Consider the following 27,684-nt stretch of genomic DNA (forward strand, 5'->3'; position numbering starts at 1 on the left):
GTGTCTTCCTCGGCGTTCGGGCAGGCGGCGGCCCGAGCAGTAACCTGCAGCCCCGGCGCTGAGCGTGAGCGTGAGCCATCCGGCGCTTCCTCTCCTTGGCCCTCGCCCGGCTGCAGGTAACGGGGCGTCAGCTGGGGCCCCTGCTTCCTGCGGCTTGGGGGGGGGCGGTGGATGCGGTGACTGAGAGGGTTTCGCTTTACTCTGGGCGGAGCTGGGGAGCAGATACCCTGCCACCCCGCCCCTCCCCCTCCAGGCCTCTCCTGTTTAAAGGTCCTAGGGCACCCTTAGAGCCTTAGAGCGGTTGGAGCCGGGGGTGGAGGGAGGCCACCCCCCACTCCACCCCACCCCCGCTCGTCCAGGAATGAGGAACTGAGCCAGCGCTTGCCTAGCACCTCTTTTTTGCAACTTGTCAAGCAGGCAGTAAACACATTAAGCGCCTATTATATGCAAGGCACTGTGTCAGGCGCCTACTAAGTGCGAGGCACTGTGCTAATGGCTGGGGACACAGAAGCATGTGACGGCCGGCCGGGAGACCTGGGCACATTGGGGACACTTTCGGGACTCACTAAACCACACGAGCCAACCCCCCCCCCCCCCGCACTCCCCGCACTTCCCTAGGTGAGAGAACGTTCCTTATCGTTAGCACGGGCACACGCCCGGGGCCACAAGTACGCACCAAGAGACATTCGTGTTCCTCTTCACCTTTAACCGAAAAGTGCTTCGGGGGCTCCCAGGTGCCCTTTGCCCACCCCAGATGAAGTTTGACTCGAATCCAGCTAAAGCTAGCAGGTCCACACTTAGAAACTTAACCTGATCTTGACGAGGGTCTTGTGAGCTGGTCGTTACCATTTTCATTACCATTTTATCTTCGGTGGGGTTTTGGGGCTATTTTTTTCCCTCTCTGGAGTGAGTGGTTTTTGTCTTTGTTTTTAAATCTTTCGTTGGTGGGGATGGCGTGGAGGGGAGGAATCCTTTTGGATAAATCTGTGGGAACTAAGATGTTGGGGTAACAGTTCACTCAGTAAACTTTAAGGTCTTGTAAAGGGCTTTATCCCATTTGATCCTTTCAACTCTGAGAGGATCAGCGCTCTTCCCATCTTACAGATGAGGAAACTGAGGCCGGGAGGTCACATATAATAAGTGACAGACAGAGGTTTGCAATCAGATATCTCTCCCGGACTGCTGGTCCTCAGTTCTCACTGCTCCAACACCACGCCGGTGATGCCATTGGTGAGGTGGCTGTCATCCCAAATGATGTGAAGGGAGCGCTTTCCATCGCCTAGTGGAGAACCTTCTTGAGGTTCTGGGACAGAAAAAAAAGGGCTCGATGGTTAATCCTGTGACTAAGAGTTCTTTAGATAATTGTGTAATTTATTTGTTTGCCTTTGAAATGAATTGCTGAAGGGCAGGGCCAGTGGTGAGATGGAAGTAAATGAGCACTTCAACATTTCGGAGATTTTTGCGTGTGTTCCTGTCTTACAAGTATTTCGCCTGAGAGAGGCAGTGAAGGTAGATAGTGAATAGAAAAGTAGCCTCAAAGCCGTCTTGTGACCCATCTTGGCTGTTTGACCCTGGGCAGTTCCCTCCCTGCCCCTTGGCCTGCTCTAGGCAGTAAGACTAAGTTGCAGAGAAGACACTGGCTGAGGGAATAGTCCTTAAGACAGTGAAATCACAGGTCCGCTTCCTATCTCTCTTTTGCCTGAAATTGCTTCATAAAATGGACAGTTTTCATTCTGAAACACTGACAGTTACGGAAAGGGAAGGCCTTGAACCAAATTTCCCCTTCTGAAAATAGCATGAAAGGGGATAGCAATACATAGTGACTCTTCTCTCAAAACTGCTTGGTAATTCCAGGTTGATTTTTCTGAAACTGCGCTAGTGTGTCCTGAGATTGGAATTTATCCTAGTTAGAATATCAGCTGTTTAGCATTTGTAGGACTTGGAAAGGAGTCTTTCTTTACCCTGGGCTGGGGAGGAGACAGGAAACCAAGAGGAGAGGCCCTGCAGGGACTGCCCAGATGGAATTCCTTATTCCTCTGACCAGATGTAAACTATATTGAAGACAGCAAGTAGTTTTAGGATGATTAAATTAAATGTTGTATTTACATAGTGTTAGGCCTATAAGGAGAACTGGGGACATTTTATCCAAATGTTGAATGAGATTGCTGGGGTTGTTACCAGAAAAGTATTATTTATTTGAGAAGCACTTGAAATGTCAATGAATGATAGCATGACATTCCTGGTACTGTAATCTAAATGAAACATAGTGTGTAATGGTTTGTTTCAGAACTATATATTCCTTCATAGTTAAAATAAAAATAAAGGCAGCAAAAGTTTGAGAGAAGGTCATGTAAAATATACAGATAGGATCTAGGATATTTTCCATAAGCAATTCCCAGGTAGGAAGCTCTTCTGTATCACTGCAAGTGGGTGGGGCGCCTTCTCTGTAATTTACTGTCAGAGAAATTCTTGACTGAGCATCAAGAAGTTTGTTAAAGTCCACTGTCTCACAGTCAGTATGTTTCAGAAATTTAATTTGAGGTCAGGTCTTCCTAACTGAGGCTGGTCCCCTATACTGAACTAAGTAAAAGAAACTTAAAATGTTTCAATCCGGCATTAGGGGAGTGGAAAAAGATTATTGCAGAGAGAGAGAGAGAGAACTATTTTTATTGAGAAGGAAACAATGAACTTAAAAATACCCCAAATAGCTAGAAACTCTACCTCACTATTAACTGTGCCAGTTGTTTAAGAAAAATTGCCTAGTCATTACTGTTGTGAAATAGGTATTGGGTCAAAGACCATAGTCCTTTAAATGGGCTAAGGAAGAGTATTGTTAATTTTTTTAATTTTCAAGTCAGGACAAACATAAAAGTGGGATGCTAAGTGGAAATTAAAATTATTTTTAAAAATACTGCTAGTACTTATTATGTTATTAGAAGTAATTTTTAGAGGTAGAAAATTCAGAGTTGATAATTGCTCATTATGACCAATTCATAGGAAAAAAAACAACTATCTTCTACTCTTCTCCCTCCTTGTCTCCCACCCCTCTACCTCATACCTCATACTGAAAATGTGGCCATTTCTTCTTTGTTTGGTGGTTAAATTTTTTTTGGGTGGGGGAGGAGAGGCAATCAGGTTTAAGTGACTTGCTTAAACAAGTTCACACAGCTAGTGAGTGTCTGAGGCTGGATTTGAACTCAGGTCCTCCTGATTCCGGGGCCAGTACTCTATCTACTGTGTCACCTAGCTGCCCCTAGTGGTTTATTTAATTGTATTTTTTTTTATTCAATTCATTCTTTTTATCCTGGTTCCTGATTTGGAGCCTTTTAAGAATTGTTAAGATCTCTTCCCTGCCATCTGAATACTTCCACTGAGTATAGATGAGTAGAGAAATACATCCTTTATCTTTGGGAGCTGAGTTGTACTTTATTTTTTAAAAGGTAGCAGTGGACCAAGTACAGGTTTTGGAATCAGAAGACCTAGGCCCACCTCCTGGGTTCGCCACCTATTCCCGGTGGTGTGAGCATAGGCAAGTCAGAATTTATCTTTGGGCTGTAGTTTCTTCTTCATATGGGAAAGGATAAAACACATCACCTGTAAAGGCCCATCTGTGATCCTATGAACCATGAAAACCCGGGCTTAAAGACTTTTTTTCAGGCCCATATGTTTTAAGAAACAGTTGTGTACCATTTCAACTTGATTTTATTTTATGAATTCATCTGCGTGGGGAACTTTACACACATACACGTGAAACTTAAGAGGCAATATGAATATATGTGTATATATACACATACACATATATATGCATATATAAAATATATATAATCTAGTAACTGTTAGAGACAGTATTTGAACGCAGATCTTTCAAGCCTAGTACTCAATTCATTGTACCATACTGTGCCAACCTAATGCTATGTTTACAATAATATTTCTATTTTTAAAAAGATGTCATTTTGAGTTGGTCTCTAAATAAAAGACATAATATGTTTTTGTCATTTTTACATTTTGTAATGAAATTTATCCTTGGAAATTGCTTATTCTTTTCTTTTTAAAGATATATTGAAAGCAACATGTCCAAAAAAATCAATGGCGGTTCTGTGGTGGAAATGCAAGGAGATGAGATGACTCGAGTCATTTGGGAACTGATTAAGGAAAAACTCATTTTGCCATATGTGAATTTGGATCTACACAGGTAATTCATTATCTTGCCTGGTGGGTGACTGAATCAGAGGATGCACAACTAAATGTTTCCAGTATTAGGCCAGGGTTTCTGTTCTAGCATTGCTGTCTAAAATTCTGATGGCAAGTTGTTCTGTTTTGTTTTTTTCTGGTGGGGTAGATATGGACAGATCTCAAACTTTATTGGAAGGGTCACCTTGACATAAGAATGGACAACTCCTCTCTAGAGTTCCTGTTTGTGTTATAAAAATGAGGGTGATAGGTGACTAACTATGAAGGGGAAAATTAGCTCTTTCTAGGACGCTGTTGATGTGAGATGTTTTTATATGTAAGTAGCTCTAGCTAGAATGATTTATCTTTTTTTTTTTTTAAGGAACAATGGCTTATGTTTTAGAATGTTTGCTTCTTTTACTCCCCTTAGAGGAAAATGACATGGCAAATGAAACAGTGAAATCAAATGTATTTTTATAAGACATTTTGTCACCACTAGTTGCATTTTTGGTCACTCTACTATTAAATTCCCAGTAGAATTTATTTTAACCTTCCTTTCTTTTCCCTTCCCGCCTTATGCCATCTTGTAACTGAGAGTGACCATGAACTGATAAAGTCTTATATTTTCCCACCTCCTAGCCTGTTGTTCCTTGTTCCTGGAATGCCTCACTCTCCCTCGCTGCCCACACTCCCCTCACCCACTTTAAATCCCTAAACATTCTTTAAAAAAGATCATCTCGTCAGTTATGCCCTTCCCTTCCCCACCCCTCATATAATGATCTCCTTGGATTTTACATAGTACTTTGTACTTGTCTACTCTTGTATTATGGTTATTTGATCTTCTTACTGGAGTATAAGCACCATGAAGGCAGATGCCATGGTTTATCTGAACTTTGTATCTCCCCAGCACAGTATGGAGTAGACATTTAATAAATATTTGTTGAGCAGCAATCATCCTTTTCCCTCTTGAGAGCATAGTAAACATTACCACAATTGAACAATGTTATTTCAGTCAAGTGATTATTAGTTATAATTTTTATTTTAGTCTAGTCACTAATCAGGAAGGCTCTTGGGTACCCATTTGATTTGTGTGTGTGCGTGTATGTGTATGTGTGTTTTATTCATTCTGCAAGTAGGCACTATTATAATGTCTACTGTTTTGCAAGATACTGACAGTTTTATGTTGTAACGTGAAAATGAGCAAATGCCTACATATCCAGGCTAATTATATAGGCCTCAGGCTGTTTTAAAAAAAAACCCTTCTAATAGCTTTAAAAGAGAATTAGTAAACTCTCTTTCATGTGAAATTTCTGAGGGAGCTACACAGAAACATTTTTCTTTGCCTATTGACTTTCTTTTTTCAAATAAATTTTTTTGGGGTGTTTTTCATTATCTTTTGAGGCTGTCTTTCCATCTTAGGCAGCTAAGTGGCTCAGTGGAGAGAGTAGGTCTGGAGTCCGAAGACCTGAGCTCAAATCCTACCTTAGACACTTACTAGCTTGTGTGATCCCAGGCAAGTCACTTAATCTGTCTGTTTGTTTTAATCCACTGGAGAAGGAAATGGCAAACCACTCCATTATCTCTGCCAAGAAAACTCCATGGACATCATTGGCATGTCCACAGGGTCACAAAAAATTGGACATGACTAAACAACAATCCCATCTTAATGTGGGCTGAAAGTGTATCAGGCAGCCACTCAAGGACCTCATCTCACCCTGATTAACAGAGGACCTTTGACCTGTTTCCTATCTGGCCTGTTTGCCCTTCCTTAAGTATCCTGGTAGCTTTCTGGTTTTAAGGCTCACCACATTGTTGATAGGCTTAGTGTGGATACCAGATGGGCTTTAGCCTTGTTTCATCCCAGAAGCCCTCAGCTCAAGCAATCCACCAACCTCAGCCTTCCCTATAGCAGGGATTAAAGTTGTGCTTCACCACCTTGACTTCATAAATTTTCCAAAGAAGATACTGCCAACATCCTGAAAGGTATTCCTTTACTAATCCAGTGGTAACAAAGCACCACTTGGACTCTGTCTCTCAGATGATTATTCTCACTACACGACCACCGGAATACCTCCTTTTCTGGTCCTAAATGTTTTCAATAACATGTTTTATGCCAAGTCATCTACCTGAGTAGTGACATGGAAAGTAGTCTGGGGCAACAAGTATAATGAGAAGGGCCGGGAAAGGTAGGTCAATGTGTATGAACTTCAAATTTTTGCAGACCTAAAGATATTTGTTATCAAAATATCTTTTTTTTGTTTAATTAAAAAGCTACTGCCTCATGGTGATTTGTCACATTTTATTCAACTGACTTCTGATTTCTTACCTAAATCCCACATAAGAGAATAAACTAAATTCTACTGGCTTACTTGAGGTTAGAGCACTCAGGTGAGAGCCATACTTAGGATACAGAATTTTAAACTAAATGATTTTAGTTCATAACTAAGTAAAATAGAATGTATTTCATTAATTCATGAGATGAAATTGTAAATAGGCTGCTTTTAACTCAAAACGATAAGAGGATGTGTTGTCCCTCTTGCCCAGTATTAATTGAATCATAGATTTAGAGCTGGGAGATGCTTTGAAAAGTCTTGAAAATATTTTCTTTTGAAAAGTTGCTCAAAAAGTGTCTCTTGTGTACATGGGTGGCCAATTGAAGCATTCAAGAACAGGAATGTGTGAAAGCTAGAGTGGTATGCTAGAGGCCAAAGAAGGAATTCCAAAACTGTTTCCTTAAAGAGAAAAGTGAATGGCGATCTGTTTTTATTATTGATTTCATTCACTTTAGACAGCTCCTCTGTAACCAGTTAGCTTTATCTTTTAAGCATTGCCTGGCCTAGTCATCTTTTGGTATTTTCAGCAGAAGACCCACTCAATGTCTTTTAAATGATGACAGAACCCCTAACTCAGTGGGTGGGTATAGTATATAGACTGTGCCACTCCAAATCTTTGCAGAGAGGCCTTGGCAGTTACAAATCCAATAGAAGAGCCTCATAGCAGTCTCCAGAACGAAAGGAAATTACTCAAGAACTGGGGAAAAGGTCATGGACTTCAGTTGACTAACAGATATCTACATTTGTGCAATAACTTCCTCATGGAAAATGTTCACTACTTTAAAAATAATATGCCAGCATGGCTTACCTTTTCCCCACTCATTTTAAAAATTAAAATACTATTAAAAGCATTTAATAATCATAATTACGGCTCTCTTTGGTTTTGGGAATTTTTTTTGGTATCTGTATAGAGAGAGGGTAAAAAGAAAATCTTTTTTTTTTTAATTCTGTTAATTGCTTCCCATTATGCAAAGCCTACTCAAAGTTCAATGCTTCGTGGTTGGTCACTTTTAGGTTATACTGACGTTGCAGCCTAATAGGTCTCATAATTAATTGCTCCTAAATGCAAAATGATGGAGTAAAATACACATCTCTTTCACTTTACTAAGTAGAAACTGCCTTCTAGTATGTAAGGTCCTTAAGGGACAGGTACTATTTATTTTTTTCTTTTGTCCAGCTCCTAAATAATGTTATGTAAGTGCTTGTAATAAATGCTTAATTGAATTGAATTGGCATCAGTAATTCAAGGGTTCATCTGAAATTTCTGTCCTGCATTTCATCCTTGCCCCCACTTCTGTCCCAAGCTATGACTTAGGGATAGAGAATCGGGATGCAACAGATGACCAGGTCACCGTTGACGCTGCAGAAGCTATTAAGAAATATAATGTGGGCATCAAGTGTGCTACCATTACCCCTGATGAGAAGAGAGTTGAGGAATTCAAATTGAAGAAAATGTGGAAATCGCCAAATGGGACTATCCGAAATATCCTGGGTGGTACAGTTTTCAGGGAAGCAATCATCTGCAAAAACATCCCCCGGCTTGTGAATGGCTGGGTCAAACCAATCGTCATAGGCCGTCATGCTTACGGGGATCAAGTAAGTAGCTTTGGGATAATTTCATTTTTGCGTAGTCTCTTTGTCTTTAGAAGCACAGAAAAAAATTCTAAGCATAGCTTATCTGCCTGCCCCTCTCTCTTTTGGAGGCAATCAAGGTTAAGTGACTTGCCCTATACTGTCTGAGGTCAGCTTTGAACTCAGGTCCTCCTCACTCCAGGGCTAGTGCTCTATCCACTGTGCCACCTCAGTGCCTCCTGTGTTTCTCTTTTTCAGTTTTTCCTTATGACCACCTCAGTTTCTTAAACAGGAATAGAAGAGAGAATGGGGTCTCAGAGCTAGATGTACATGTACACTCTTATAATCTTAACCTTTCAGCCTGAAAGGTTAAGAGGTTAAGAGGTTTCTTTTATCAAGGTAATTTTTAAATTGTTCCCCTCCTGCATAGATTACCCAACAGTTTGAAAGCACACTCTTGCTTAGAAACAATTTCATTGTTGTTCTTTCTGCAAGAATGGGCCCACTGCCAAATTAAACAGAGAGCACAAACTAAGCAAAAGCCAAGTCCTGTGACAAAACTGGAGTTTTAGACTTTGAAATAAGGTAGGTTGTTGGCTTAGTTAGGTTTAAAGACCAGCCAGTAAAATACTTCGTAGTTAACAGTTGTCAAGGTCGAGATCTGTACTGAAAGGGCCTGCTGTACTGATTTAGTCCCTGCATGGGATGGATTAACATCCTTCTGTTCCATGACCACAGCTTCCCTCTTTAACCCTGGCCAGTCATGGTGTAGCTTGTGAGCTATGTAACTCACAAGAGGCACCAGGCAAGAGAGATGTGGATGGATCAGTGCAGAGCATCCCTCCCCACAGAGAAACAGATCAAAACAAATTAGGCCATGTCTTCGTATATGAAGAAGGACATTCTTACAACATAATTATGTGGGAGATCATTTTACTTTGTTATTCAGTCTGACTCTTTATGAGCCCATTTGGGGTTTTCTTGGCAAAGATACTGGAGTGGTTTACCATTCCTTCTCCAGCTTCTTTTACAGATGAGGAAATTGAGGTAAACAGGGTTAAGTGAATTGCCCAGGGTCACACAGCTAGTAAGTGTCTGAGGTTGGATTTGAACTCAGGAAAATGATTCTTCCTTCAGGTTCAGCACTTTATCCAGGGGAATCACAGATTAAATCAAGAATCACTTAAAACGTGCAGATGTGAGCCAAGTTCTTCTGCCTCAGTTTTTCCATTGGAGAATGTCAGAAAGGATAAATATTTGTGAAATGCATTAAACCTCATGATAGCTCTAGAGGGTGGTATTCAGTAATTGTCATTAGTGGGGTGACAATTCTACAACACTTGATTCTTCCTTGTTTTCTCTAGAATTTCTAGGAAAGAGACCCTGTGAAAGGTTGTTTCACCCCTAAATAAACAGTTATGGCCGGTTCCTTTTGAAACCTGTCATCTGTCACTCCAGGACTGTCTCTCTAGCTGCCCAGAACCACTAAGGAGGACTGCTTGGGGGCAGTTCTCCTTGAAACAGCAGCTCAAGTTTGTACGGTACCATATAGGAAGTGGTTTTCTTTATAACTACCTTGTGAAGCACACTGTATAAATATAAATATTATCCCCATTTTGCAAGTGAGGAAACTGATGCCTAAGGAGGTTACTTGCCTGCAGTTTCATAGATATTGAATGGCTGAGCCAGAACTCAGATATAGGCCTCCCTATTCCCAGACTAGTGTCCTCTCTATTATGTCCCACAGGCCCCTTGGTGTCCTTGGGAAACCTGTGGTAAGACCCTAGAAGTAGCACCAGATTATTCTACCACTATTGGCTCAGGCAACAGATTCCTCGTGTTGATATTGAACTGTCTGATACAAATGTGCTCAGACACCATCTTTTTCCAAGAAACCTTGCCTATCCACTCTGGTCCGTGGTGTAAGAGGCAAGCTGATATGATGGAAAGATCCCTAGATTTGGATAACTGTTAGGCTCAGTGGACAGAATTCAGGACTCAGAGCCAGGAAGAACTGAGTTCAAATCCTGCCTCAAATTCTTACTAGATGTGTGACCCTGGACAAATCACTTAACCTCCCAGTGCCTCAGTTTCCTCATCTCTAAAATGAGGGGACAAAATTACCTCCCAGGGTTGTTCTGAAGATCAAGTGGGTTAATATACCTAAAGCACTTTGCCAGCCTTAAAGCACAGTCTAAATGTTAGCTATCATTATCATTTAGAGTCAGAAGGTCAAAGTTCAAGTCAGTTCTACCACTGATTAACTGTATAAACAGATCGCTTAAGCTTTTTGAGCCTTGGTTTCCCCATGTGTAAAAAGTGAAGACAGTCCTCTTTGCCTCCCAGTATTATCAGGACATTTATGTACCACTTCACCTTTTACAAACGTGGACTACTCCTCCCTCCTCTGAATGTCTGTGAGTGCCTCTTTTCAATACCATTCATTTGGCGCTCGTATACTGCCTTATATTGTTGGTCATTCTTTCATGAGTACATATCTTCTCCCCTAATGAAGTGTAAGCTTCTTGAGGGCAGGGACTGGATAGTGCTTTGTACATAATAAGTGCTCAGAAAATGTTTACTAGTGGCGATGTAATGGTGCCACCAACTAGCTTTCAAGCATGTCACCTTTCTGGCCCTCAGTTTATCTGTTATAAAATGATCACATTTAAGGAACATGAACATCCTACCCACTCAATATTCTATGATAATTCTCAGGAATTCAAATTATAGTATTTTCATTTGGGGCTTGTTGAATTAAATTCTCTCAGACCCTGTAATCTCTCTTAAATAGTACAGAGCAACTGACTTTGTAGTTCCTGGGCCTGGAAAAGTGGAGATAACCTATACACCAAGTGATGGGGGCAAAACAGTGGCATACTTGGTCCATAATTTTGAAGGTAGGTACAACACCTCAATAGGAAATGATAATACTTTTTTTAAAAAAATTAAGGTTAGTTCTGATTGTGTCGTTGGTTATGTAAAAATTCATTATGTGATACAACTTGTAAACCTTGTAGGGTCAATTATATCAACAAGTTAATGTTTGTATTAATATTTGTAGGACAGAAAATCCATCCTGTGCATCACATCTATATGAAGTACAAACTTTTGTGTTTGTATATTATTTTCATGTATTTATATATGTATATGTTCCCTCTCATGATAGAATATAAGCTTCTTGAGGGCAGAGACCCTTTTGTTTTTGTCTTTGTATCACCAGCATCTAGATCAGCACACATTAAATCCTTAACTAGTATAAGTTGATTGACTGAGGTGTCTGTGGGCAGGTAGATGATTTTACTTGGGGCGGGGGGGGGGGGGGGGGGGGGGCTGTGTATGTCTGTGTCTCTGGTGTGTCTGTCTGTCTGTGTCTGTGTCTTAGAGAGATGAGGGTCTGAGACAGAGTGACAAAAGCTGGGTTTTGCCTCAGTTTTATGAATTGTTCAAACAGGTAAGAGACACATTAATCCATGTAAGTCCAAAGTACAGTCTATTCCTCTTACTCCAAAGTTCACAAGTGGCAAGGATCAGACAAAATACAAATATGTGTTGACCAGATTTGTTCATCTAGGACCTTATTTCTCTTATGAATCAATCAGTAAGGATTTACTAGGTGTCTACTATGTCCCAGGAACTGTTCTAGGCACGAGAGATACAAGTACAAAGAATAAACAGTTACTACTTATAACGAACTTACATTCTTTTTTAAATTAAATTCATCTTTTCAATTAACAAGCATTTATTTTCTTTCCTTGCCTCCACCATTGAAAAAAAGGAAAAGAAAAGCAAAATCCATGTTACAATTATGCATAATCAAGAAAAGCAAATTTCTATGCTGTTCATGTCCAAAACAATATATCTCATCCTGCACCCTGAGTCTATCACCTCTATCAGGAGGTGTGGGTAGCAGGCTTTATCATCCGTCACTCCTCTGGAGTCATGGTTGGTCATTGTGTTGATCAGAGTTCTTAAGTTTTTCAGAATTGTTCATTTTTACAGTGTTGTTATTGTTGTTCTCCAAGTTCTGATCACTTCACTCTGTCTCAATTCATACAAGTCTTCCCAGGTTTCTCTGAACCTAGCCCTCTCATTATTTCTTTTTTTCTTTGTGGTTTTTTTTTGGGGGGGGGGGCGGTACAGTTGGGGTTAAGTGACTTGCCCATGATCACACAGCTAGTAAGTGTCTGAGGCAGATCCTGACTCCAGAGCTGCTGGTGTATCCGCTGTACCACCTGGCTGCCCCCTCTCATAATTTCTTATGGCACAATAATACTCCATTACATTCATAGATCATCATTTGTTCATCTATTTCCCAATTGATGAGTACCCCTCAATTTTCAATTCTTTGCCACAAAAGAAAGAGAATTAGTTTATGTTCGAATGGGGGAGACAAGAAATACTTATTTAAAACGTATAGCATAAACATAATGTCAATAAATAAAAATGATAAGGTATCCCAAAAATGCTATCAAGCTGCACCAAGACTTTTGGGACACCCTGTGTAAGTTAGTTAAGCAAAAGGTAGTTTGGAAGGGAGAGAAGGGACATTAGAAGTGTGGAGGGGTGATCACGAAAGGCTTCAGATAGAAGATGGTGCTTGAGTTTAATCCTAAAGGAAGAGAGGGATTCTGAGGCACAGGAAAAGAGAGTACATTCCAGCCATGGAGTGTGGCCAGTGAAGATACAGAGATGAGTGTCATGGATGAAGAAAAAAATGAAGGCCCATTTGGCAAAATGGCAGAGTCCAGGAGGAGGAATAATGATCATTAAGGCTGAAAAGACAGGTTGGGACCAAGTTGCATAGGCCTTGAGAAGCTAAACAGAAGCAGTAGGATGCCACGAGCATCTCAAAGTAAATATGTCCTAAAACTGGATTTACTATCTATTCTCCCTAAATCTCTTCTATCTTCTGTCCATGGTCCTCTTACTAATAGCTGATATTTATATGGTGTTTTCAGGTTTGCAAAGCACCGTGCACACATTATCTCATTTGAATCTCACAATAACTTTGTAATAGAGAAATTCCAGGTATTATTAAATCCACTTTGTATATTGCCCCCTGAGGAAAGTGAGGCTCATGGAGTCACAGGCTTGCCATCTTCACCTTTGTAACCTGGCTTCCCTGCCTTCCTTCACGACTCAGTTCAAATCCCATCCCTCTGTTTTGGGTCCCTTCCTCCTGAGATCACCCCTTCCATCTATGCTTCCATATGTGCCTAGTTATCTCTATTCTTTTCTCTTTTTTTGAGGCAATCGGGGTTGAGTGACGGCCCAATGTCACACAGCTAGTAAGTCTGAAGCTAGATTTGAACTCAGGTCTTCCTGACTGCAGGGCCAGTGCTTTATCCACTATGCCATCCAGCTGCCCCTTTGCCTAGCTATTTCCACTTTGTCCACCCCATTCAAATGTGTGTTCAGTTCCCAGCACTTAATAAATGCTTAATTAATGCTTGTTTGGCTGAGTGCCTGCCCACTGGGCAATAACTGAGGAAGGATATGAACCAAGGTCTTCCCCGACTCCCTCGTCTACCTCTACTGTTTATCTGATCTCCCATGTTCAGAACCTTGTTGGTTTAGTAAATAGAGTTTTAGACTTGGAGACAGGAAGATCCCAACTCAAATCTAGCCTCTGCTGAATAACCCTGAGTAATCCTCCTAACCTTTGCTTTAGTTTCCTCGTTAATAAAATGGAGCTGATCCAACTTATCCTGTATGTCCCTTGTTTGTATATAATTATTTGTCTCCCCCATTAGATTGTGAGCTCTTTGGGGCAAGGACTGTCTTTTAACTTTCTTTATATCCCCAGGCGTAGTACAATGCCTAGCACGCTGTTGTTTAGTCACTCAGTCCTGTCCAACTCTTTGTGACCCCGTAGACCATAGCATACCAATACTGTCCATGAGGTTTTCTTGGCAAAGCTGTTAGAGTGGTTTGCCATTTCCTTTCCCAGTGGATTAAGGCAAAAGGTTAAATGGCTTGCCCAGGGTCACACAGCTAGTAAGTGTCTGAGGTCACATTTGAACTCAGATGTTCCTAATTCTAGGCCCAGTGCTTAATAAATATTTCATGACTGACTACCTCACAGGATTATTGTGAGGATACGATGAAATAATGTTTGTAAAGTGTATTTGGGGGATAAAACGAGGTAATATTTGCAAACCTGAAAGTGGCATATGAATCCTAGCTGTTATTATCTTTGACTCTTCCCTTTCCTTCATTTCTTATCCAACAGGTGTTGAGTAAGTAGACAGCACCACTATTCCTGTTACTACTTTTGTAGGACAAGAGCCTTATTACCACCAGGCCAGACAGTTACATTAGCCTTTCAATAAGTCTTACTGCTTCAACACCCTCCCCACTTTAGTCAGTCTTTTAAACTGCCTAACAATAATCTCTTATTGTTATTTCTCTTCAAAAATATTCAGTGATTCCCCATTGCCTACATTTCAGATTCTTTTATCTGGCATTCCAAACTCTCTCCAATTCCATATTGTCTTACCTTTCCAGACTTTATTTTGTCCTTTTCTTGTCATACAAAGTTGTATATTATAGTTACGTATTTTATGATCATTCAACTAGAATGTAAGCTCTATGACATCAGGGATCATGTGTATCTAAATTTGGCACTTTCCCCTCTGTGCCTAGTATGCAGCAAGAACTTAGTAAATTTTGAGTCTGAATTTGAAAGTTTAAAGAAATAAATGGTATAAAATGTTATTTGTACCTTTCATGAAACAAGGTCCAGTTATTGCCACTAACTATAATTTCCACTAACTACTAGGTTTCCAAACCCCACGGGAAATGGAGAATATTAATTCAATTCTAGTAACATTGTTATTTGTCAAAGACTGGGTAAGATTTATGATGCCAGCATCAAAAAATATGAAGGGACATTGGTATGCTAATGACAGGCTAAAAATTAAAGTTAGCCTTTGACTGTGGAGTCCATTTGCATTTCTGTTTGACAACTTTGTCTACCCCATTGTCACTAGGAGACTAATGGTGGTCTTTGAGAACTGAAATGAGAATTATGTTTAGGGAAAATTGGCTTTCTTCCTGCTGGATGCTTTATAAGCTTGTGGTATATCCAGAATGCTTCCGCTCACAAGCCTGGCTGGAGAAAGCCATTGACCAGATGACCAGGAAATAGGAAGATGATCAGGAACTAGGAAGTTCTTAGGAGTAATGGAGCATTTTTTACAGGGCTACAGCTCATTTATACTGCTCTCTCTGTCTGTCATATTCTTTCATATTCTCTTATGTTCTTTCTCTCCACAGATTGTGGTGGTGTTGCTATGGGAATGTACAATCTTGACCAGTCAATCAAGGATTTTGCACACAGTTCCTTCCAAGTGGCTCTGTCTAAAGGCTGGCCTCTGTACATGAGTACCAAAAACACTATTCTGAAGAAATATGATGGGCGTTTTAAAGACATCTTTCAGGAAATATATGACAAGTAATTAGAGCAATTTTATTTCTGTTTTTATAAGTCAGCACCTTTTGCAGAGAATATATCTTTATATTCTGTTGCCTTGGGGTAAAGACAGTGACATCCTCCACTGTCACTTAAGGACTCAACAGTAACAACATTCATCAGATGTTTATGAAGTAACTACTTCCTCATAGTCAGGGTGTTACCAAATTTTGATAAAACCCAATCCCTGCCCTTTTTGAGCTCTGTCTAGTGCTGAGATAAGAAACAAACACAGATAAATGCATTAGAGAATTGCAAAACAAAGAGCTATATATGAGGTTTAAAAAAAAAAGATGGGGTTTCAATAAGGCTTTAATATAAAAATAACTAACATTTATATTGTGCTTTAAGGTTTGTGAAACACTTCACATATATTAACTCATTTGATCCTCACAATACCCTGTGAAGTAGGTTCTATTGTTAACCCTATTTTACAGATGAGGAAACTAAGGCTGAGAGATTAAGTGACTTGCTAATGTCACCCAACTAGTATCCTAGCAGGCTTCTAATTCAGGTCTTCCTGACTGAACATCCAGAACTCTAGTGGGCTTTTGAGTTGAACTTTAAAGATTGGGTAGAATTTCAATAAACTAACAGTCAGTGGAGGAAGGGCATTCCAGGCATAGGAAAATAGAGGACGTAGTGTGTTTGGGGGCAGAGAATAGACCACTTTGGATAGAGCTTAGAGTATATAGAATGAGGTAATAGGAAAGAAGACTGAAAGGTAGGGTGGTACCAGATTATGGAGGTCCTTAAATTCCTGGAAAAGGAGGTTGCTTCAGGTGATAAGGAATCATTGAAGATTTTTGAATAGTAGCATAACATAACTAGATCCATGCAGGGGGGGGGGGGGGAATTATTGTGGCAGCAGAAAGCAAGAGGAATTAGAATGGGAAGGCCTTCTAGGAGATTATCACAGTATTCCAATAGGTTACTGAGCACCTGTATTAGGAAGAAAGAAGAAAGGTTAGGGAGAAGACATTTTTCAGAGGTAAAACTCAGTGGGCTTTAGTAACTGATTGCGTATGAGAACTGAGGGAGAAGGAAGAACCAAAGTGAAGTCCAAGAGTTCAGAGCTGAGATTTGAATGGATTAGAGTTGCCAGGCACCATGCTTAGTACTGGGGATACCAAAAAAAAAAAAAAAAAAAAGCAAAAGACAGATCCTGCTGTCAATTACCTTACAATCTAATGGGACCACTGCACTGGCCTCCTAATTAGTCTTTCTGTAGTCTATCCTCCACACAGCTCCAAAACTGGTGTTTCTAAAGTACAGATCTGACTATGTAACCATCTTTCTCAAGAAAATCCAGTGACTCCCTATTGCCTCAGAGATAAAATGTCAGATTTCCCTGTTTGGCATTTAAAACCCATCACAATATGGCTCCAGCCTACCTTTCGAAAGCTTACTGTATATTGCTCTCCTTTCTACCCTCTTCAGCCAGTCTGATCTGCTCACTGTTCCTGGAATATAACATTTGTATCGCCATGCCTTTATACAGGTTGCCTTGTCTTCCGTACTGGGTTTCACTCCCTCCACACCTTTGCCTCTTAGAATTCCCAACTGTCACCTCTTCTGCAAGGGCTTTCCAGATCCTCCATACCCCAGAGTAATTTTGGGTTGTTGGCATACCCCAAAATTATTTTGTGTGTTATATTTGCTTTATATGTATACATATTGTTTCCCTTAATGGAAGGTAAGCTTTTCCTCAAAAGCAAGAACTGTCTCATTTTTGTCTTATCTCCAGCACCTTGCAGGATACTTTACACATAGCAGGCTTTAGTAAATGCTTGTTGAATGAGTGAATACGTCATTTGATTCTCTCAACGGCCCTATGGTATTAGCAGAATGGCTTTTATTATCCCCACTTTACTAAGGAGGAAAAGTGCTTGAGCTGGAATCACAGGCCTTCCTTAACTGTGAAATCATGGGTATTTATATACGATACTTAGAGAAACTGTGTATGTGTCTGTGTTATCGTTTTATAGTGACTTGACGTCTTTTTCCTTTGTCACTGAGAACAGGTTTTAGGAGGAAGTAAAGTGGTATTTTGACTACTTTCTCCCTTTCAGTATTGACATGTTGCCAAAATAACACCCTGGGAAAATTTAGATTGTTGGATGTAATAAAGGAATAGGACTGATCATAGTATGGTCCAACTCAGAAATGCCATTCTCAGTTTTATAACTGAAATATTGGACAGCAATGATTTAGACTTTTTTAACTCGAGCATCTTTCAGTTTTCCCTCAGAGCAAGACACAGACTTTCCCCTTCGGACCTGTAACTCAACCTTCCATTTATTGTTGTCCTTCTCATTCCCTAGGCAATACAAACCCCAGTTTGAAGCCAAGAAGATATGGTATGAACATAGACTCATTGATGACATGGTAGCCCAAGCTCTGAAATCAGAGGGAGGCTTTGTCTGGGCCTGTAAGAATTACGATGGTGATGTGCAGTCTGACTCTGTTGCTCAAGGTAAGGAGCCTCTGAACAGGACAGGCAGGTCTCAGAGTGCATAGACTAAATGACTCTGCGGCAATAGATAAGAATTTTATACTGACAGGCCCCCAAAATAGTCATAGGCCAAAAGAAGGAGGAGGCCATTCCTTTATCCTCTTTCCACCATTGTGATAGAAAGAGCCTTCAAACAGCATTATTCCAGGCCAGTGATTGTTTTAACTGGTAGTTATATTGTTTTGGTTGGCTAGCTTGCTGCTGAGTTAGCACCACCACCAGATAGTGATGGTATAGGTCTGGAAGCATTTCAACAAAACACTACCATCCCCACTGCTGTCTGATGGGTCCTCTGCATTGAGACCCCAAAAAAAAATGCATTTCAGTTTTACCTTTAAGACCTAGGGTTTAAATGGGAAAAGAGCATTCCTAATTAGAGAAAGGCCAGGAATAAAATACTTTAACAGTTAGGACACAAATTTAATTGCAATAATGGGAACCAAATCAATGAAAACTCAATTCTGCCTTTTTTTTTTTTTCTGTGGTACTAAGGTGTTTGTTTGTTTGAGTTCCGATGCCCCAAGCACCTAGAAAGAATGGAATCTCTTACACACACATACATACACACATGCATACATACATACATACATATCCAGTGCTTTCAGTGTGCTTTGCTTTTAGCCAGGAGATAATAGTGTTTTTCTTTCATTTTCTAAGAATTAAATATATATCAGTGACACAGCTAGAAAGCAAAATTCACTAATGGTCCTTTAAAAAAAGATAGGATACTAAAATGTATTCCAGCTAGGTCTTTTCCCCTTAGGCTGATCCCTGAGTCCTCATTAGAGTGATAATTAGCACAGGTGAATGAGCTATTGAAGTGCCTTGGCCCTAGCTACACAGCTAGTCTTCCTTTACCACGGCAACCCACTCCCAGGGCCCACCTTACCCCAAAGTCTCTTGGGGTTACACCACTGTCAACCTGTGACCTAGACTACTGCCATATGATTCCCCAGCCCTTCCCAACATACATATATACCTGTAGCAAGAATCTTGTCTAAGTTATTGGTGTCAAACTCAAGTAGAAATGGGGCCACTAATCCATTGCAAAGTAACCCTGCAAACTCCATATGGACTTAGTTTTAAAATATAACATTATCTGTTTTGTTATATTTTTATTTATTTTGTTAAACATTTCCCAGTTACACTTTAATCTGGTTCAGGCTGCATTCGGGAGTATTGTGGGACACATGTGACCACAGGCCATGTTTTTGTAACCCTGCCTCCTCCACTGAATTTGCTGTAGCTGCAGTAACTCTTAGTTATGTTGCACCAGTTACACCAGTCCATTCTGAATCATGTTCTCGGGAAGGCTTGCAGGTAGAAGTGGCTTCAACCTACCGGAGTTAGCTTTGAAACAGACTAGGTAAGCTAGACTCAGAAATAATGGAACCCAAGAGCCCAGCATACATAAACCTAAGAACATAAACAATTAGGGGGAAAACTCCTTATTGACAAAAATTACAGAGAAAACTAGAAAGCAATTTGATGGAAAATAAATTTAGACAAATATCTTACATCATGCACCATGATAAGGTCCGAGTACATGACTAAATATTCTTTTAATCACATCATTTTAAAAAAAATAGAGGAGAATGGGGCAGCTAGGTGGCACAGTGGATAGAGCACCGGCCCTGGTGTCAGGAAGACCTGAGTTCAAATCCAGTCTCAGACAAGACACTTGACACTTAACTGTGTGACCCTGGGCCAGTCACTTAACCCCAATTGCCTAAAAATAAAAAATAAAAAAAAGAAAAATAGAGGAGAATGGAAGATGATGCCTTTTTAAATTATGTATGGGGCAGAATTCTTAAACAAGAGAAAATGGTGATCATAAAAGAGAACAGATTTACATCAATTTAACATTTAAAATTTTTAAAGCTTTCACCTGGACAAAATGCAGCTAAAATAAAGAGGGAGACTGTCAAATAAGAAAAATATCTTTGATTCAGATATCTCTGATGAAGGACTGAATACATAAGACCAAGAGCCACTGAGTCAGAATAAAAAGTAGAAAGATAACTAGATTTGGAATCAGACACTTGGGCCGGGTCTAATCTCTGGCATCTTTATTACCTTCAATAAGTCACCACCTCTCCTGGCCTATTTTCTCAAGGGTCAAAGGGCTGGAGTTATTCTCAAAAGAAGAATTGTGAATTATCAACAGATCACCATTAATAGGAGAAATGTAAATGAAACCACCTATTGTTTCTTACCTGTACCAAGTTACAGAAACTGATAAACTGACCAACTATTGACCATCCTGGAAAACAATAATGGAATTATTTGACAAAAAACACTAAACCATTGATACTGTTTGTCCAAGAGATACCTCTGCTGGGTGTTTATCCTAAGGAGGTCAGAGACAGGCTCCCTACATACCAAAATACACATAGCAGCACTTTTTGTGGTAGCAAAAAAAGAAAAAGAAAACAAAATGAATGTCAGTTTGATGTAAATAAATAAATTGTGGTTTATGAATGCAATGGAATATTATTGTGCCATAAGAAATGAGAAATGTAGGGGCAGATAGGTGGCGAAGTGGATAGAGCACTGGCCCTGAAGTCAGGAGGACCTGAGTTCAAATCCGACCTCAGACCAAACACTTGACACTTACTAGCTGTGTGACCCTGGGCAAGTCACTTAACCCCAATTGCCCCCCAAAAAAGAAAAAAAGAAATGAGAAATGTAAAGAATTGCTAGAAATTGGAAAGAGTTAAGTGAACTGATAAAAGTGAGTAGGAAAGGATAAAATATGTGCACAGTAATAGGCCAGTAAGTGAAGCTAAATGCTGAATGTGGTCCCAAAAACAGATGTGCAAACCCAAAATTAGAGAGGTGGAAGAATGGAGGGTGCAGAAAGTTGCACACGCTCTCAAATAGGGTCAGTGTGTTGGGAGTTTTTTGCCTTTGTTACAAGAGATGGTTGGAGCATCTGGACAGTCTGTCTGGAAGTAACTATGATGTGAAAACAAAATGCATCCTTTAAGTTGATTATGTAAAAGAGTAGTCTCAAGCTGATGAATAAACTAAGTTGTAGCCTTTCTCTTTAGAGGTAAATCTTTGGACCTGTCATCAACTTTTCATTTGACTTTCCGAACAGCTTCCATCCACCAGCCCCACTTAACGCTCTCAGCCAAGTGAGATCCTCAAAAATGAAGTCTTAGAATATAATTAGTCCATTTACCCAAGGCAATAATTGTATAATTATGGCAAATTGGAGAGTATTTAAGTAAAGTATGGGTGAGAAGCATGTAGAAGGTAGATGTCTATGGTGCCATTAAGAAGCTCTCCCAGCAATAATAAGGACTTAACTTTAGAATCCATCTCCAAATGTTGTGACAGCTTTAGACTGGAAGCAATGGTGTCCTGTAGTACAGAAAGGAGAAGGGTTGGCTATTTGTGGGTAAAGGTATCCTACACCTCATCCACGATGGACAACAAAATTTTGTGCCAACAATAACCACTACTTGAAATTAAAAGATGCTGGTATTCATAGGATCATTAATTTAGAGTTGAAAGGGACCATAAAGACCATCTAGTCCAATAATCTTATTTATTCTTCGATCATGTTTTATTGAATACAGTAAAGTCTAAAGCTAAAATTAAAAGGAAACAACTGGGAAGGAGGGAAATCTTAGCAGCAGGCTTCTCTGATAAAAGTCTTTTTTCCAAATTATTAAAGAAACTGATTCAACTTTATAAGAAAAGGAGTCATTCCCCAATTAATAAATGGTCTAAAGATATTAACAGACAGTTTTCAAGGAAAGAAACACGGGCTATCTATAGCCATATGAAGAAATGCTCCAAAACACTAATAATTAGAGAAATGCAAATTAAAATAATTCTTAGATTCTATCCCATGCTTATCAGGGTAGCAAATGTAACAAAAAAGGAAAATGACATATGCTGGAGGGACTGTGGAAAAACAGGGACATGGATGTATTCTTGATGGACCCGTGAATGAGCAAAACCATTCTGGAAAGCGCAGTTAGGGTTAGGGTTAAGGTTTGTATATAATATAGATTTTATTTTTTATCTTATTATTATTATTATACATATATTATTATGCCAGAAAATCTCTTGACCATCAGGGGGAATTAGTTGTATTAGCTCAAAGATAGATGTTAATAGCAATGTTTTCAGATGTCATCGTTTTCTATTTTAATTAGTTATTCTTGTTAACTGGGTTCCTAGTTCAGTTATTAGTATGCCAATAAAGGAGTACAATTTTTTTTTTTGAACAGTGTTATTTATTTTAATGAGGTCTAACAGTGAATTTTTTGGCTGTCATATGACAGCGTTGACTCATTAAGCTTAAAGTCCATTAATATCCTTGTATGTTTTCTTTTTTTATAATATTTTATTTCTCCCCCAATTACACATAAGAACAGTTTTAAGTTTTGAGTTCCAAATTCTATCCCGGTCTCTTTCCCCTCCCCCTTCCTTTTGATAGTAAGCAATCTGATTTAGGTTATACATGTGCAATCACGTAAAAAACATTTCTGTATTAGTCATTTTGTGGAAGAAAACTCAAAAAAAAAGAGAAAGAAAGAAAAATAGTACGCTTCAGTCTGTATTCAATGCATTTTCTAATGCCATCAATTTGTTCTCTGGAGGTAGATAGCATTTTTCATCATGAGTCTTTTGGGATTGTCTTGCATCATTGTATTGCTGAGAATAGCTAAGTTATGCACAGTTGTTTATCATACAGTAATGCTGTTACTGTTTACAGTGTTCTCCTGGTTCTGCTCATTTCACTCTGTGTCAATTCATTTAAGTCTTTCCAAGTTTTTCTGAAATCATCCATTGCAGTCATATGCCACAGCTTCGTTAGCCATTCCCTAGTTGATGGACATTCCCTTAATTTCCAATTCTTAGCAAACACAAAAAGAGCTGCTCTAAATATTTTTTGTACAGATAGGTTCTTCTCTCCCTCCCTGTTTTAATCTCTGGGATACAGACCTAGAAGTGGCATTACTGGCTCAAAGGGTATGCACAGTTTTAGAGTCCTTTGGGCATAGTTCCAAGTTGCTCTCTAGAAAGGCTGGATCATTTCACAAAAGTACAATTCTTGAGCCTTCTAACTTTTGCTGTGCCTAAATGGCTTGCCCCCGTTATGGTCCTATAAGCCTTGGCATATCTATAAATATCATTAGCAGGACAATCATCGACATGGCAAGAGAAACTATTGGCTTTGGTCTTTTTATATCCTTACCCCAGTTCTCCCCGCCTTCCTCCCTCTCTTCCACCAGGGGCTCAATGATACTATTTTCAGATGAACTTGACACCTTGTGCTTTATCACTTACAGGCTATGGGTCTCTGGGAATGATGACTAGTGTGCTGATCTGCCCGGACGGCAAGACGGTGGAATCAGAAGCTGCGCATGGTACGGTAACACGTCACTACCGCATGCACCAGAAAGGTCAAGAGACATCCACCAATCCAATTGGTAAGGTGCCCTCTGCTCTATTTTTGACCCGAGTGAACTCTGATCTTAAAATGGTTCTTTTTTGTTGCTCGATTCTTTGTACCAAGTTGTCAGAATATCACTGACTTAAGTGTTACTTTATACTAACCTTTGGACTTTATCCCGGATCATAAGAGCTCTTTTAGCTGTGCTCTTGGCATTAACTCATTATCCATGTCTCTATGGCACAGTTTCTGTGGTGCAGCATATAAATGAGTGAATGAATAAGTGCATGTATGTATATACCCATATGTACACAAAGAACTATTAATGATTATGCTTCTCCTATTCAGTATGTAAGGGAACATGAAGCTAAGCATCTAAATGCCATGTGGATGTATTCTTTCATTCAAGTTTCAAGGTCAGCTCTCTGAAAAGAGATTGTGGTCTGAAGAGAAGGGACAGGTATAGACAGTGTAAGGGAGAGAAACTAACTGCTGCCAGCTCATTATATTCCTCAGATGTCCGGTATCAACTACCAGTGAGGAAAATATTGATACCTTGTTCCAGTTGAATCTTAAACCTCTCTTAAAAAGAAATCTCACATATAATAATGTATTTGGAAATTTAAGTTTAGTTCTGTGTGGGTTTATCTCTCATATGAGCCATGTTAAAGGTTGGCATCTGATCTTTCTTAGGCAGTATTTCAGGCTTCCATGAACTATACCACATCTAAACCCTTCTATTACCAAGTCTTACTCTTTCCTTCCCCAGCCTCCATCTTTGCCTGGACCAGAGGATTAGCTCACCGAGCTAAACTGGATGACAATGCAGAGCTCAGTACATTTGCAACAATTTTGGAAGAAGTTTGTGTTGAGACCATTGAGTCTGGCTTCATGACCAAGGACTTAGCCGCCTGTATTAAAGGTTTACCCAAGTAAGTACGAGCTCTTCTTTTCTCTGTTGGAAGTGCTGCCTTTCCTGAAACAAAACCTGACCCAGAACATTGCTTACTAGAATTTTATTAATTGTTATATGATAGAAGGGCAGAATGGTTCCAAATCCTGACTCTCTCACTCGTACCTTTGTGACTGTAGATAAGTCATTTAATCAGAGGCTTAGTTTCTTAATCAGTAAATTGTGGAGGGAGGGGGCTAAGGTAATGCCTGCCCTACTTACTTCAAATGGTTTTGTATAGATTCAGTGAGATAATGAATGTGAAAGTTTTCTCTAAACTGTAAGGTGCTGGACAGGGGTGGAAGAACCCCAGCACATTGTATGGACTCCTTGAGGTGGAATTACGGAAATGCATAGACAAGAGTTACACAGGATGGGCAGGCATGGAATGAGGTGCAATTGGTATTGTTGGAGGGTATACCCACCTTAATAAACTGACAGATGCCCTGGAGTATGAGGTGTTGATACTAAAAAAATGCACTATGGAAGGTAGTAAGGAAGCAAACATTTATTAAGTGCCTACTGTGTGCATCAGGCTAAATGCTGAGAGTACAAATATGAGCAGAAAGATAGTTCCCGCCCTCAGGGAGCTTACATTCTAGTGGGACAAGACAGTACACAAAAAAACAGCTGAAAAATGTGGGAGCCAGGTACAAAGAATGGGGAGGTGGAAGGTGTCTGATGGGGCCATCCATGATTTAAATCCAGAGAGTCATGAGCAGGTCTCAGAGAGAAGTAAAGGCAGATTATCCTGGGTCCCCCCACTAAATGGAGAGTCCAGGATGAACTCGCCAGTGGGAAGGCAGGCCTTGCGAAGGGATAGTCCGCCTTCCCACTGGCGAGTGTACTGTCCGTAAAGTCAAGAAAAGGACCAGAAGGGGAAAATACCAATGGCAGTATTTTCATATATTTTATTTATTTGAAAAACATCTGGCAGCCAAATTCTATTTAATTACATCTAGCATCATAGGGAGATGGATATTAGCAAAATCTCATTGAGTCTCTCATTTAAATGCAGGTGAGGAAACTGCTAGATTTTCTAAGCAATAGAAGTACAGGATAACTCATTGAATACAGCCTTCTCACTAATTGGGTCTGACATTAATGCCAATAAATAGTAGTAGAGTATGCGTACAGTAGTGCATAGTACTTAGCACTCTGCTGATGCCCCACGTTCATCTCCTGAGAAAACGTCTCCATCCCTCATCTCCTAGGGACTCCTCCTCAGGAATATAGCCAGGACTCCATTCTGTAAAGAGCAGACTTGAAGTTGTTTGGATGACAACAATGATATTGGAATAGCCAACCACTGAGTCTCTTTTATTTAAAAAAAAGAAATCTTACCTTCCAGTGGCAATAATGAATTTTCAAAATCATCTTATCACTTCTGTATTGAAGTACAGAACAACTTATTGCAGGAACTACCTACTTGGCCTTTGAGGGTAGGCGCAGGTCCACTGCAGTGTTGGAGCCAATACTTGTGATAGAAATGTAAGCCCTGCAATGATTTCAAGGGCAAGTGAGAACTTCTTGGCATGTGAATGAAAGGGTAGTAGTGGGTGGGCTAGAGTATGACAGCCAAAATAGAGGTGTCCCTCCGACTCCAAGGTTATGACTATTACCTTGCTCAACTGTAGCTGGACAATAAAGTGCTTTGACCTAAAGGGCAAAGAAGTCTAGCGTTCAGGTGGAAATAAACCAATCTCAAGTGGTGTTGCTGGGGACCTGACTCTGTAGAACCATGAATAGTGTAGTGAGTAGGCATTTGATCTGCCAAGTGCTAGGGATACAAAGAAAGGCAAAAGATATTCCCTGCCCTTGGGGAATTCACAGCAACATGAATACAAGGATGTATAAACAAAATATGTGAAGGATAAATTGGAGATATTTTCCAGTGGCTTTGTTCCTAGGGATAATTTTCCTACTCCTACACTTGTAGGATATTACCACTTTATAAGTCAGTCTCATTGAATGTTTTTGTTTTTTTTTCCTCTAGTGTGAAGCGATCTGACTACCTGAATACATTTGAGTTTATGGACAAACTTGGAGAAAACTTGAAGGCCAAACTATCTCAGGCTAAACTTTAATACCGCATCTCTGCTCAACAAAGAGGCTGCCCCCCATGGGGTAACTAGTTTCTTTGGTTTACAGTTTTTCTGTATGACACTTAAGTTTTAAATGAAATCAATTTCATCATTTCTCTAGATGACAAGTTATCTTTTCTATGAGTTTACAAACTTTTTTATATGGCTCCTTCCAGTTTACCCACCACATTTAATGTGACAGGAGACCTTTTTTATATAGCAGCCAAGAAATTACTTTCTTACCGATTTTTTTGTTGTTATTATCCTCACTGTCATTTTTCCTTGTCCCCAGAAGTAGATGACCAAAATCAGGAGTATTTCATACGAAAGGAGAAATGTGGCAGCCATGGTACTATGTTGTAAAATCAGTTATAAATAAGACCCAAAGTTCCTCCCTTCCTGGCCTGTTTGTGGACCAGGTCACTGAATGGTTCTGGTGTTAGCATATATTGCATCATGTGAAAAGTAGACTTGACAAAGTGAATTTCTATATGAATCAGGAATGAAAGCATGACTGTAAGGTAGACATGTTAAGAAGCTTCTTTAAAGAGCTTTTGTTGAATGTTTAGAGATGTAATTTTTTTTTAAACAGGGCCCACATGAGTTAGTATTTTAGAACAATGGTGACTTGCAGATTGCCCTCCTTTCCTTATGTGGTGCAATAAGTATTATGCTACCAAAAAATGGCATATTTCACCCAGGTGCAATAAAACAAGCTGCTTTTTTGGACCCCTGCAGGCCTGTTTATTTCTTTTGTATAACTATGGATGTTTTAGAATTATTGTTAAACACTAATTTCACCCTGGTCTTTGTCTGAACTGTAATGTAATTTTGAATTAAAATTTAAGTCCTAGTAACTGTGGTCATTGTTGTTCTGAGTCTTAAGGGTTCCAGGAATGCAACTGCTGAAAACTATGTTTGACATCATAGAAGTCATCCTGTTAAGAATACCCCAGTAAAGTTGTTTTCCCTAATCTTTTGCCCCACAGCCAGTTCTATACTGAATTGAGAGGGAGGAAGCATATGAGTCCTGGATCCTCATAGTCTTAGCTCATTTCACAGCCAAGAGAAGAGAGGGGTGGGATGAGACCAAAATGACTAAATCTAGTATTAGATTAGGTTCAGAGATATGTGTATATTATCTCCAAATGCATCCTGAATTATT

The 27,684-nt window shown here is 39.7% G+C and overlaps 1 protein-coding gene across 1 annotated transcript; it reads left to right on the forward strand.

Annotated features, from left to right (window-relative positions):
• On the forward strand, nucleotides 1-27,376 carry IDH1 (isocitrate dehydrogenase (NADP(+)) 1, cytosolic). The gene is made up of 9 exons (XM_027873668.1): nucleotides 1-116; nucleotides 4,055-4,192; nucleotides 7,808-8,099; nucleotides 10,870-10,975; nucleotides 15,357-15,534; nucleotides 17,877-18,028; nucleotides 23,380-23,520; nucleotides 24,253-24,415; nucleotides 26,432-27,376. Exons 2-9 carry the CDS (start codon nucleotides 4,071-4,073, stop codon nucleotides 26,520-26,522), a joined length of 1,245 nt encoding a protein of 414 aa, XP_027729469.1. The 5' UTR covers nucleotides 1-116; nucleotides 4,055-4,070; the 3' UTR covers nucleotides 26,523-27,376.
• Nucleotides 27,377-27,684: the final 308 nt, after the last annotated feature.

This window comes from Vombatus ursinus, unplaced genomic scaffold (genome assembly GCF_900497805.2).
Source record: "Vombatus ursinus unplaced genomic scaffold, bare-nosed wombat genome assembly UNPS02014802.1, whole genome shotgun sequence".
Taxonomy (NCBI): Eukaryota; Metazoa; Chordata; class Mammalia; order Diprotodontia; family Vombatidae; genus Vombatus; species Vombatus ursinus.

What these genes read in the sequence shown, in the direction of transcription:
- IDH1 (XM_027873668.1), top strand. Translation starts at nt 4,071, where the DNA reads ATGTCCAAAAAAATCAATGGCGGTTCTGTGGTGGAAATGCAAGGAGAT. An exon ending in GTCATGCTTACGGGGATCAA is followed by an intron (nt 8,100 to 10,869) that starts GTAAGTAGCTTT and finishes TCTCTTAAATAG; the next exon opens with TACAGAGCAACTGACTTTGT. An exon ending in GTCTGACTCTGTTGCTCAAG is followed by an intron (nt 18,029 to 23,379) that starts GTAAGGAGCCTC and finishes TATCACTTACAG; the next exon opens with GCTATGGGTCTCTGGGAATG.